This window comes from Thamnophis elegans, chromosome 6 (genome assembly GCF_009769535.1).
Source record: "Thamnophis elegans isolate rThaEle1 chromosome 6, rThaEle1.pri, whole genome shotgun sequence".
In the NCBI taxonomy this organism is placed as follows: Eukaryota; Metazoa; Chordata; class Lepidosauria; order Squamata; family Colubridae; genus Thamnophis; species Thamnophis elegans.
In genome coordinates this window covers 7227835-7241643 of record NC_045546.1, presented here as the reverse complement: position 1 = coordinate 7241643, position 13809 = coordinate 7227835, and the positions used below count along the sequence as shown (strand labels likewise).

Genomic DNA, 13809 nt, shown 5'->3' with positions numbered 1-13809 from the left:
CACAAAACGAGGAAGCAACGAGGGAGGGTTCTGGTGTATTACGTGAAGGGGGGAGGGAGGGAGGGAGGGAGGGCGTGGGGAAAAAAAAGACTTCTTTTCTGCGTTTGAATCATGTACCAAGAAACCAAACGAACATCTCAGAAGAGAAGTCAGGCCTTTTTTTGCTATGGGCAATCCAAACCATGAAGTTCTCCAGGGGAAAAGCGCCATGGCATCTTTTGTGTTCGGGATGAGTTCCTGGTGCCCTGGATCCTTGGCGCATAGGAATCCTTTTTGTTCTTTGGTGAAATTTGAAAACAGCACTGTGGATCGGTGCTATGTGTAAATATATCCTATCGGTTTTAGGTGGCATTTGGGGCCTTAACAGGAGGGGATAGTCTGGGGGCATGAAAGCAATTCTGTACATGAATTAAGCATATTTGCTGCGTTGTCTCTGCAGATTCTATTTTTGTTTAAAATGTTATAAAAATGTATGTTAGCAAAAAAGGTGGATTTTCAAATAAAATGCAGCTTCCACAAACCTCTTTTTTTTTTTTTTTTTTTTTGAGTCGTGGTATGAATCTGTTGAGGGTGTGAAATGTATTTCTGTAAGGGTTTCTGGACCAAAATAGCAATGTTTACTTATTGTATAAATCCAGTAAGCGAGAAGAAAAATTATCAACAGCTGCTGCAGGTAATATTATATCCTGTGGTTTTTGGACTGAGGTCTTCGTGAATAGTCCTACACCAGGGCTCTGCAATCCTGAACACTCTTAAGAGTCATTTGGACCCATTTCCCACAGAAAAGAAAACATCGGGAGCCACAAAACCTGGTGGGCGTGGTCAACTCAACGTCACTCCCACCAAGTCACATGACGCACACACCCCAGTCACGCCTACCCAGTCAGTCATTAGGGCATGGAACCAATTGTGAAAAACCGCCAGGAACCACAAAACTCTCTTGACATTCATTCATTTCATTCATTTATTCGATTTTTAGGCCGCCCAATCCCGGAGGACTCCGGGCGGCTTACACAGAACAAGAAAAGAAAAGCTGGACATCTCTCTTTCTTTCCCCCCCCCCCGTGTGTCTCCCTCTTCCCTTCTCTCTGTCTCTATCTCCTGTCTCCCCCCCCCTCTTCTGTATATATATCTGGCTGGCTGGCTGTGTGTCCCGTCCCCCGTCCCCCCGTGTGTGTCTCAGTTGGGGGCTCTTTTCATGTCCCCCTTAAGTTGTTCACCAAAGTGGTACTCGTCTATTTACATGTGGCGGCTGCTTTTGAACAGCTGGGTTGGCAGAAGCTGGAGTGAGTGACAGGAGCTCGCCCCAATGCATGGCAGCAAGCCTGCCGATCGTCAACCCAACCAGATGTTCTCTTTAGAAACAGCTACTTTCTGCCTTGAACACTATTCCATTACCTTCCAATATGAGAGAGATTTTGCCCGATCTTTCTAAGCTGTCGTAAATTCAAATGGTTGTAAGCTGAAGATTGCCTGTACTTGGGAGTTGCAAATGCTGAGTCCAGTTCATTTAATTCAAAACTCTTTAAAATGGGGTTTTAAGTACTTAGTACTTCTACTGATTCTGTTGAGTGTTGTGACTTATCAAATCAAGTTTGATCACTTCCTATTTTTCTGTTAGAAATCATTTTCCGTAAGAAAATATTTAAAAGTACCACTTCCCCTTTCCAGAGAATTTTTATTTATGCAAGTGTGTATGCCAAGCATAGTTACTCATTTCTCAAAAACTACTGAAAAGTAGGAATATGGGACAACAACTGCAAGCAGAAATCCAACCCTTTTTTATTTCATCTTCTAGAAAACGACAGAATTTTCTTAATATTTGAAAGCTGAGAACTGTAGCTTTTGAGGGAAGATGGAAAAAGCTTTCCTCTTTTTGCAGGCCACCCAGAGATAAGGCTTCATTGGAAATTTTTCATCTGCTAGACTTTTGTGGCCTGCCGGTGGCCAGCAAAGCTGGCAGCAGAGTCGGACAGTGAGGAGGTTGGGGAGGAACATGGGCAGTCCTGGGGGCTGAGGAAAGCTCAGACGAGGGCTCTACGTAGGAGGCAGAGAGGGAGCTAGAGAGCAGTGAGGCAGAGGAACAGCTGGAGCCTGTTCCCAGTGTGCGCATGCTATGAACAACTAAGAAATCGGGGTCGACGGGAGCAAAGCCAAACCTTGGAAGCGATTGGCCCCTCCCACAGGAAACAAAAGAAAGAATGGGGGAGTGGGCTTTTGCAGGAAACAATTTGTTCATTTGGTTGGTTCAAAAGTGGAAAGTTCTGTGTGTGACTTTAAGAGACTGCCAAGTTTGCCTTGCCCTGCGTTTAGTTATCTGGGAGCTCTCCAAACGAGATAAGGTGCGTGTAGATAAATATTCCTCGGAAAGACTGTTTGCTAAGCCTTGCTGACTGTGAATGAAAGGAATTCACAGTCGTGTAAATAAAAGAGGTTTTGCAGGGGCCGAGAGTTTGCTTCTCGCTTTCTAAGGAAGCCTGGGTCAGAACACAGACATAAACAATTCATACACTTCGTTTCCGTAACAAGCAAGTTTATAATCTGATGGGAACAAATGACAGGAATTCGGCAATACAACATATATTCTTTCCCGGTGAGTCCAACGCAAATCTCTTTTAATTTGTAGATCAGTTGCAAAAAAAACCCCATCAACAATTGACAACCAATACTTTTTAATAATTCTTCCTCTTTCTCCATATACACAACAGCCCCTAGCACCAAAAGGAAATTTTAAGAGGCTCCGAAGTATCTGAAAGGACCTTTTCCCCTTTGCCTTCCTCAATTTTAAGGAAATACAGATTTGATCATACGGTAAGTGATGTGCTGTGAAGCCTTATTTGGGTCATACCGCTCTTCCAATTGACTTTTGCTGGGCATTTCTTTGAGGTCTTCATGAATTGGCATCTTCTGGCCCACGGCGCACATTAATTTCATATCCAAAGGACCCAGCTCCTTATAATCCTTGATTCAGAGCAAAAGACGATGGTATTAGGCAAAGGTCAAGGTTCCCCTCGCACATATGTGCTAGTCATTCCTGACTAGGAGACGGTGCTCATCTCCGTTTCAAAGCCGAAGAGCCAGCACTGCCCAAAGACGTCTCCGTGGTCATGTGGGCGGCATGACAAAACACGGAAGGCGTACGGAACGCTGTTCCCTTCCTACCAAAGGTGGTTCCTATTTTTCTACTTGCATTTTTACAAGCTTTTGAACTGCTCGGTTGGCAGAAGCTGGGGCAAGTAACGGGAGCTCACTCCATTACGCGGCGCTAGGGATTCAAACCACTGAACTGCCGACCTTTCTGACTGACAATCTCAGCGTCTTAGCCACTGAGCCACCATGTACCTTTTAGGATGGTATTATTTGGTGGTAAATTTGATTGAATAACTCCAATTTCCTCTAAACCATGGGTGTCAAACTCAAGGCCCTGGGGCCGGATCTGATCCACCGGGTGCTTAGATCTGGCCCATAGGGTGCACCCTCAAAACAACAAAAGAGTGGCCCGCATTGCCTCTGCCAGTGAAAACTGAGCTGAAGAGGGGCGCGGACAGCCCTCCCGAGCTCTGTTTTCACTAGCATTGGGTTGCAGGAGGCCGTCGCAGCCGAAAACGGAGCTCGGGAGCCCATTTTCGCTGGCAGAGTGCTCAGGCTACCACAGGCGCCCCCAAAATGAGTGATGCCATGCCCACCCTGGCCTCGTCCACCCCAGCTTCTGGAGGCAAGACTATCCAAAAGGGATCGACTGAACTTCCATAATTCTCAACCCATCGAGTTCTCCCACTCCACCACCACCACCGAATCTTAGAGGGGGAAGATAAATCTTTTACCTTGAAGTCGTTTGTATCTTCGTACAGCAGAGGAGGTAGAAACTGATTGGTGGACATTCCCCGCAAATAAACCACTTCGAAGTCGTCCACCAACTGCTCCTCCGGTTCTCTTATCTCCTCACTTGATTCTGGGTCTGCAGAAAGGACTAGATCCTTTGCGGACTGCACACGTTCCTCTTCTTTTATGAAATAAATAACAAATTATTTTTTTTCATTTTTATTCCCTGCGATCAATTTGACATTTCATTGCAGAAGACAGACAGAGAACATAGAAGTAAAGTATTGGAAGGGACCTTGGAGGTCTTCTAGTCCAGCCCATTGCACAAGCAGGAGACCATAAACCATTTCAGACAAATGGATGTCCAATCTCTTCTTTAAAAACCTCCAGGGATGAAGCGACCACAACTTCTGGAGGCAAGTCATTCTACGAAATAATTATTTCATCAGGAAATTTCTCCTCAGTCCTAGGTTGCTTCTCTCCTTGATTAGTTTCCACCCATTGCTGCTTGTTCTATTCTCAGGTGCTTTGGAGAATAGCTTGACTCCCTCTTCTTTGTGGCAACCCCTGAGATTTTAGGAACACTGATATCATGTCTCCTCTAGTCCTTCTTTTCATTAAACTAGACATACCCAGTTCCTGCAATGGTTCTTTATATGTTTTAGCCTCCAGTCCCCTAATCATCTTTGTTGCTCTTCTCTGCGCTCTTTCTAGTCTCCACATCTTTTCTACATCGTGGCGACCAAAACTGAATGCCGTATTCCAAGTGTGGCCTTACCAAGGCATCATAAAGTGATATTAACCCTTCATGTGATCTTGATACTATCCTTCTATTAATGCAGCTTAGGACTACATTGGCTTTTTTGGCTGCTGCCGCACACTGTTGGCTCATATTTAAGTGATTGTCCACTAGGGCAGTGGTCCCCAGCCTTTGTGGCTTGGCTGCATGGCTGGGGGGGGGGGATAGGAGAAGGGTACCTGACCGCATGAGAGGTGGCCTCGTGCGCGTGCATGCAGCTCCACTCACACGAAGAGAAGCACAACATTCTCAGCTAAAGTCAATCAGGTACTATGAAAGGTTTTACAGCTCAGTCAGAATAACTATGCACCTTTCCCCACTGCTGAGCTTAAATAATTCTCCATTCTTGAGTTGGCAGAAAACTGCACCAGTGGCAAATGTACTGTACTGTCCCTCTTGCCAGTTCTTACCCTGTCTCTCTCTAAAGTCATTGCAGTTACCTATTTTCTTCTAAGGTAATGGATGCTGTTGTGGCCCAGCAGGAGCCGTTGGAGCTGCCACCAGACTCCGACAGCGAGGGGCCCTATGAGTCGGCTCTGGAGGATATGGAGGATCCTGGACAGGGTTCCGACTCTGAGCAGGGCGCAGAGAGGCTGGTTGGCCACCAGGAGGCACCTGAGCCTTGGACCAGTGGGGAGGAGACAAAGAAGAGTGAGCCGGAAGCCAGTAGTGAGTTGTTCCTGGATGCATGCCATCGAAGAGCTACTAGGCGTCAGGAACAATTACGCAATTACAGGTAATTGCACTCAGCTGGTGGTCATTAGGCTCCTCTCCAGACTATAAAAAGCTACTTGTGCACACGCCCCTCTTTGCAGAAGTCAACACAGAATCGAATGTCCGAGAACTTTGTATGAGCTTGGCAAACTGGATTGCTGCCAAGCCTTATCTGTGTTTATTGCTGCCCAAGCTTGTCTCTGCTGGGTTGCTGCCAAGGACCTGTTTGTCTGTTAATTAAATGCTGTAATTTATCTCTGGCTCAGAGTGTGCTTTGGTGTGGAACGAGGGGGGTCAGAACAGATGCCAAAGTCTAATAGATTTTGCACACCTTGAAGCTGTTCTTGTTGGAATAAGTGGAAATAGGCTACTTTAATACTGGTACAGCTAACGATGGAGCTGCCTCATTCATCAGTTGGGGAAGAGATGGAGGCAATGTCATGGAGATACTGAAGAAAAATGTTTCCAGACATGTTTGTGCTGCGCTTAAATACAAGTAAGAAAAATAATATGAGGTTGTAGTAAAAATCCTGCGTCTAGGGTTTGATTCCCCCTGGCCTTAGAAGCTTTCCACCCTAAAGTTTCTCCTTAGTCAGCTGGTACCTCCACCATATGTTTGAATGGTGTCATTTTGTCAAGAGGAGCAAAGTCAACTTGTAGAGATAGAGGAAAGGTGACGAAGAGGCCATGTGCAGCACACTGCCAGGACTCAGTAACTGTTTACCTCAGATGCTTATGCGCTCACCTAATTAGCAGCACCAGGCACCGCCAGGAACTATGAAGATATGTGAGACTCTACCCTGGCTGGGATGTTCTTAAAGATTGACAAGGAGAACACACCAATTACGATGCTGTTGCTATAGGCTCTTTGCTCTGCTTGTTAAAACGGTATAAAAAGTAATAAACTCTGTGAAGGCAGAACCCTGCTATGACCGGTTTCTGAATCCATCACCAACTCATATGTGTTTGCTATTAATGAATTTTAATATTAATGGGTTTTCGTGCCCCTTCTGGCTTCTGTGTGCGCATCGGTCTGCCTCTCGCGTGGCCCAGTTCCAAAGAGGCCACAGCCCGGGCGTTAGGCCCCCCCCTGCATTAGGACTCCAAGATCCCGCTCACCATTACTACTATTGAGCCAAGTCACAAGCCTATGTCGCAATTCTCAAAATAGCAATAGCAATAGCAGTTAGACTTATATACCGCTTCATAGGGCTTTCAGCCCTCTCTAAGTGGTTTACAGAGTCAGCATATTGCCCCCAACAACAATCCGGGTCCTCATTTTACCCACCTCGGAAGGATGGAAGGCTGAGTCAACCCTGAGCCGGTGAGATGTGAACCGCCGAACTGCAGATAACAGTCAGCTGAAGTGGCCTGCAGTACTGCACCCTAACTACTGCGCCACCTCGGCTCTCCCCCTTCAGTTTTGAAAACTGGGGACGAGAGGTTTGTTTGCAAGTTTAGCCATCAGGGCTGACCTTTAGATTTTGCAAACATATAGATCAGGGCAGAGGTAGGTTGCTGATGGCATTACTGCCAGCTCAGTGCATGCAAACATTTTGCGCCTGCGTGCTTATTTGCGAATAAAAAGGTCTGTGCATGTGCAAAACCTTAAAAACTGGGAGGGGGGAATACATTTGTGCAATGAAAAGTATTCTGCGCATGCGCATAAACAAAAAACAAGATGGCGGTGCCATAGGAGAACCAGTTCAGGGCGTGGCAGGCCTGGGTTGCTGCCAGTTCCCAGCGACCCAGGCCGCCAAGTTACTACCGGTTTGGCCAAACCCGGTCCAAACTGGTAGGAACCCACCTCTGAATCAGAGTTTCACAAACTTGCCAACTTTAAGAGTTGTGGACTTCAACTCCCAGAATTCTCCAGCCGGCTGGAGAACTCTGGGAGTTGAAGTCCACAAGTCTTAAAGTTGCCAAGTTTGAAGACCTCTGATTTAGATATTGCAAGCAAGAAAAGAAGGAACGGTGTTCAATCTAGCGTACAAGTTGCCAAAATGTCCTTTCTTCTGCCAGAAAAAGTGAGAGTGCGGGTAAAAAAATGCATCTCAATCAATAAATCTTTCGTTACAGTTAAAAATTAAAACATGGGAATAAAACAGCGCAGTATATTGCATGTATGATAGCATACTGTATTACAATCACTGATGAAATAATTGAGGGGCAGCCAAAGACTGTCTAATTTTGCAGACAGTATAGAGACAGTATGGATAGATTCAAAGAAACAGTATTATTGTACTGAGCCAATAGTAACAGCTGTACATTAAAAGAGACCAGAATTTTCTGGCTATTTTGTCAGCTAAAAAGTCCGAAAACGGGGTACAATATAACAGGACATGAACTCTGGTTTCAATGCCCCCTTGCCTACACCTATGAGACAGACAAACAGCTGCAACCTGTTCCCAGTGTGCACATGTGCAGAATTGCCAGACGAAGGGAACAGCTAAAGAACAGGGGTCGACTTGGGAGGTGGACGATGAATGGCCTCTCCCAGAGGAAATAAAAGAGGAGCGAAAGGGGAGTGGAGTTTGCAGGAGACAATTAGTTCGCTTCATTGGTTTGTGACTCTCCAAGACTCCTTGCCAAGTTTTGCAGATATCGGCCTGGCCGCTCTCCAAGCCAGATAAGGTCTGTGACTGTAAATCCTCCCTGGAAAGACTTTGCCGGATGTGAATGAGCAGAATTCACAGTCAATTAATAAAAAGGATTTTTGTCGGGACCAGAAATTTGCTTCATGCTCTTGGGAAGCCCAGATCAGAACAGTTTCAGACCGTTCAGCAACTCCCAAACATTTATTATATGAAAATAATTCAATAAATACTACTATTAACTAATGATACCAAGAATGATATTAATAACGAGCACAAGAAATAGATTGTCCTGTCAACCCTTGCAGGTCAATGTTGACCATTTAGGAACACACACACACACACACACACACACACACACACACACACACACACACACACACACACACTACTTTCAAGCTAAGAATGTGAATTCTGTAACTATCTGGAAGCTACCGAATCAGTTAGGTCTAGGGAAGGGGTGTTAAACTCAAGGCTGGTGGGCCAGATCTGGCCCGCGGGGTGCTTAGATCCAGCCCACAGCACCATCCTGGAAACAACAAAGGACCAGCCCACGTTGCCTCTGCCAGTGAAAACGGCATGGCCCTCCCGAGTTCCGTTTTTGCTGGCAGACGGTTGCAGGAGGCCATCGCAGCCAAAAACGGAGCTCGGGAGCCCATTTTCATTGGCACAGCGCTTGGGCCACAGGTGTCCCCGACATAAGTGACATCAAGCTGGCCATGCCCCCCTGAGGTCAAACACAACCCTGATGTGGCCCTCAATGAAATCGAGTTTGACGCCCCTGATCTAGAAGTTAAAGCACCTGATTAGAAATCAGGAGATTGTGAATTCTAGTTCTACCTTATGCATGAAAGCCAGTTGGAGGAGTAGGGGCCAATCTCCTGGAGACTGTGAGTTCTAGTCCCACCTTAGGTATGGAATTCTGCTGGGTGAATTTAGGTCAATCACCAGGAGATGGTGAATTCTAGTCCCATCTTAGACACGAATGCCAGCTGGGTGACTTTTGAGCCAGTCTCAGCCCAAATCACCTCACGAGGTTGTTATTGCGAGGAAAAGAGAAGAAGAAAGGAGGATTAGTATGTTTGCTGTCTCGAGTTACTTATAAAAACAACAAAGGTGGCATATAAATAAATAAAATATGGCTGAAGACAGGATAGCAGCTTCATTCCTCAAATTCACCACTACTGCTTCAAGTGCCCTTCTTTCATAATTCACAGCTGCAAGACTTAGGCACATCAATCTGATTCAGACAACAACAACGACAAAATAATGAGGTAACTACCTTCTTCTTGATCCATGCTTTCTCCGGGAAACTTCAAGCCAGCTCCTTGAGTAAGAAACAGCTTCCTGGAAAATGCAAAACGTAGCAAAATGTAGGATGAAAATCAGTGGTGGGTTTCAAAAATTGTTCGAACCTACTCTGTGGGTGTGGCCTCCTTTGTGGGAGTGGCTTGCCGGCCATGTGACCGGATGGGAGTGGCTTGCTGCCCATGTGACCAGATATGAAGATGCCGACGACATTTGTCAGAACCACCTTAAATTACCTCACACACAGCACTGGCACGCATAAGAATAGGATGTAAACTTGTTTTTTAAAAGGCATCTTTGGTTTGCTTTAAAACAACTTCAACACACGCCATGTTCTGATTGCACCACAAACGCAGTAGTCATCCTTGCCTTTCACAGAGGCCCTGAGTTTTATAAATAGGAGCATGATAGTGTAGAATAATCATATCCAAGGACCAGTGGTGGGTTTCAAAAAATTTTGGAAACTCTTCTGTAGGTGTGGCCTGCTTTCCGGGTCCACTGGTGGAACCTCTTCTAACCGGTTCGGTAGATTTGACGAACCGGTTCTACCGAAAAGGTGCGAACTGGAAAATAGTAACCCACCAGAAAACAATGGCGAAAGCCAGTTTGTGGTGAAAGTATCTGGCTAGAAACTGGAAGACCAAGTTCCAGTTCCACTTGAGGCACCAAATCAGTTAGATGGTCTTGGGCCAGTCCCTCTCTTTCAGCCCTAGGATACAAGCAATGGCGAACCACTTTCAAAATAAACCTTGCCAAGAAAACTGCCAGGACTAGTTCAGCGATGGCTAAACTTTTTGTTCCTCGTCTGACAAAAGCCTGCATGTGCGACTGTGGCGTGTGGCACACATCCCACGCGCACGCCGCCCCCCCTGCACATGCGTGCATGACCTAGCTTTGGGTCTAGCAGGCCTCCCTGAAGCCTCCTGAAACCAAAAATGGGGTGCAGGGGTGCCCCACCCCTCCCCCCTGTGCATGCATGGGCATCTCCCGCATGAGCGACAGAGACCCAAAAATTAGCTGGCTGGTGGGAGGTGCACGCGCATACACGGTGGAGCTGAGCTGGGCGACGACTCGCGTGCCCGCATAGAGAGCTCCGCATGCCACCTGTGCCATGCGTTGCCCTGGGTTCGCCATCACGGGACTAGTTCAAGAAATCCCCAGGAGGTTAAAACAACAACAGAACAAAGCCCCTTGACTCCTAAGTGCCAAAAAAGAATACAAATAAAAATCTAGATTAAACTTCAACTCTGGGGAATTCTGGGTTTGAAAAACACTGGCCTATAGCGGAGGTCTCCAAATTTGGCAACTTTGAAGACTTGTGGACTTCAACTCCCAGAATTCCTTAGCCAGCCATATGGGTTGGGGAATTCTGGGAGTTGAGGGAAGGAAGAAGCAGAGATTGCATTGCCCAGGCTCATAGATACATTATCTCACATTTTGTCAGTGTTAAAGAATTTATGAACGGGAACAGCCATAACAACAAGTCAGCCAATGGGAACTGTTTGGTGACTGAGACACAGGATTCGCTGTGAGCCATACGAGACAGCTTGGAGCCTGGGCGTGGCTTAGCTTAACTGGTCTGTGTATATAAGAGTTTGTTTGTCTTGACTTAAGGGTCCTTGCTTCTACTTCTTGTCCTTGTCCTTGCTACATCTTCTTCTGTCTACCATGTTGCAAGAGCTGCATGGGTAGTGTATACATGCACCATGTTTTATATTATAGTATATAAAGAAGATTCTTCTATAAATGAATCCTGTGTATATAAGAGTTTGTTTGTCCTTGCATAATTGTTCTAGCTTCTGGCTTCTTGTCCAGAGGTGGTATTCAGCGGGTTCTGACCAGTTCTGGAGAACCGGTAAATACCACCTCTGACTGGCCCCGTCCCCATCTATTCTCTGCCTCCCGAGTCCCAGCTGATTGGGAGGGAATGGGGATTTTGCAGTAACCTTCCCCTGGAGTGGGGAGGGAATAGAGATTTTACAGTATCCTTCCCCTGCCACGCCCACCAAGCCCGCCCACCAAGCCAAGCCACGCCCACCAAGCCACAGAACTGGTAGTAAAATAAAATTGAATCCCACCACTTGTCTTGTCCTTGTACTTGCTACCATGTTGCAAGAGCTGCATGGGTATTGTATACATACATCATATTTTACATTATTGTATATAAAGAAGTTTCTTCTATAAATGAATCTCCTGCTGAATTATTTGCATGTGCACCGGCTGGATAGCTACAAACTAACACATTTTCTATGTTCAGATCACACATTTTTTAAACCTGCTTACACAATTAGTCACATTTCTTCATTCCCACCCCATGCTGAACAACTAAGTGGACTGGGTTTGTCCAGCATGCTGTGCTTAAAAAGGAAAAAAAAAATGAATCAAAAATGTATAAAAGAATCACCACGACTCATTGCATTCAACGGCTGTCAACAACTCGGTTAAGCGAGCTAAAGTTATATCATAACTTTTTTAGCCTTTTTTACCTGGGTACTTTAAGAAATTGTAGTCTCCGTTCAAAGAGTTTGTTGATGAGATAGATATTTTCTTTCTCAATTTCATGGACAGCTTGTTCTAAACCATCCACTTCCTTTCGATAAGCTTCAACCTGCCATAAAATAGGAAACCGAATTCTGAAGTTCTAAGACGTTACACGCATAACTTAACAAAGCCGTTCCCGCATTTCTCTCTCTCCAAAATGAGTCACAATGCGGAATGCTCTGTTCAAGAATGGAGTTGAAGGTGGCTTGCTGAATGTAGAAAAAGCAGGAAGAAAGCAAGAAAAACAAGGGAAGGTTGTCTGAACTCTTGGCTGAATGCTCCAATACTAAAGGAGGAGGAAAACAAGGATGTGGGATGTCTCCGAGGAATGAATATTTGTCAAAAGAAGCCAAAACAGCTGAATAAAACAACAAACATCTGCTCACCTTGTTATAGGGAAGTGAAAGTTAGATGCAGTGGGAATATATTACTTAAAAACTACATAAACAGTACAGTTTTTGCCAATACAGGTAATGCGGTCCTAACCAAGGGTGAATGCTACCGGTACGGGCCGGTTCACCAGAACCGGTAGTAAAAAAATGCTACCGTTCGCACCAACAGGTAGTAAAAAAAATGCTTTAAAAAGAAATAAAAATTTCCGACGATCAGCTGTGCGAGAATCAGCTGTGCCTGATTGTCTGTGAGGCTCCTGCTTGTTGCAGGGGCCGTTTTGGGTGAAGTCCAGCCGCTTTTACATTGTGTGTGAGTCAGTCGTGCAGCTTTTATATTATTTTTATGTAAAGTGTGATAGTTGGTTTTTGAGCTCTCTGTGACTCTGTGAGGTTCCTGCTTGTTGCAGAGGCCATTTTGCGTGAAGTCCGGCTACTTTTAAATTGTGTGTGTGTCAGTTGTGCAGCCACATCCACCCGGTCATATGACCACCAAGCATGCGCACCAGAGGTGGGTTCTGGGGTGGTACGGCCCAGTACGGGCGTACCGGTGGTAGCTGGGAGCAGTAGCCACCGTACCGGAACTGTGGCTCGTTGGGCCCACTGACCTGCCCGGGTTCCTTACTGCTTTTTGAGGGAAACCAAGCCAATTGTGCACGCATGCACAGCATACGCTGCCTGTGTAACCTCCGCGAAGCAGTTGTGGCGTCGCAGGGCAGTGGCATGCACATGCGCATGCGTACGCAGTGCGCGTGCCTGAGGACGGCCAGCCCCGTTGCAGCATACAGGTTGCAATGGGATCCAGAACCCGCCACTGATGCCTACCTGGTCACATGACCACCAAGCCACGCCCACCTGGTCATATGACCACCAATATGGCAGAGCCAATTGACCAACTAAGACAAGTTGGATCATTTCAAAAATGAAGGGATGGAAACAGTGGTGGATTTCAAAAAATTTTAGAACCTCTTCTGTAGGTGTGGCCTGCTTGGTGAGAGTGGCTTGCCGGCCATGTGACTGGATGGGAGTGGCTTGCCAGCCATGTGACTGAGTGGGAGTGGCTTGCCAGCCATGTGACTGAGTGGGAGTGCCTTGGCAGTCATGTGACTGGGTGGGCGTGGCCCACCTGGTCACGTTACCGCCAAGCCAGGCCCACAGAACCAGTCGGGAAAATTTTTGCATTTTACCACTGGTCCTAACCCATATTTTTCAGTGCCATTTTAACTTTGAGTGGTCAGTAAGGTGAGGGCTACCCGTAGTGAGAAATTTAATGAACAAAAGAGACCATATTAAAAGGCTGATGGATTTAGAAGAAATCAGACCAGCTTTCAAGGAGAGGAAGAAGATCCAGACAGATAGACGGCCTTGGAGTCATTTTGATTTTAGTTTGCTAATTGAGTTTTTCTCTTTCTTGTTGTCTGCCTCCTGCCTCAATTACTTTTGGCTCTCCTTTTTCTTCTGCACTCCGCATTAACGTTGCTTCTCCCCCCATGATGGGAAGATTATGTACAGTAAGTAGCGCTGCCAAAACTCTTTTAGCTGGAAATGCTGGGATCTCGGCCAGGCCTGCCATCAGTAGGAGGGAGGTGGGTGCCTCAGGTGATGGATGCTGGGGGGAAAGGGGAGGCGGTAGGCCTCCCTC

At 46.2% G+C, this 13809-nt stretch overlaps 1 protein-coding gene across 1 annotated transcript in view; it reads right to left on the bottom strand.

The window, feature by feature from the left end:
- Positions 1 to 2596: 2596 nt before the first annotated feature.
- CCDC83 (coiled-coil domain containing 83) overlaps positions 2597 to 13809 on the bottom strand; it is a 29159-nt gene continuing 17946 nt past the window's right edge. Inside the window, exons 7-10 of the mRNA XM_032220251.1 lie at positions 11724 to 11845; positions 9212 to 9276; positions 3825 to 4003; positions 2597 to 2961 (exon numbers count right to left, since the gene is read on the bottom strand). Of these exons, the coding sequence (XP_032076142.1) occupies positions 2785 to 2961; positions 3825 to 4003; positions 9212 to 9276; positions 11724 to 11845 (543 nt within the window). The 3' untranslated portion in view covers positions 2597 to 2784. The remainder of the gene's footprint in view (positions 2962 to 3824; positions 4004 to 9211; positions 9277 to 11723; positions 11846 to 13809) is intronic.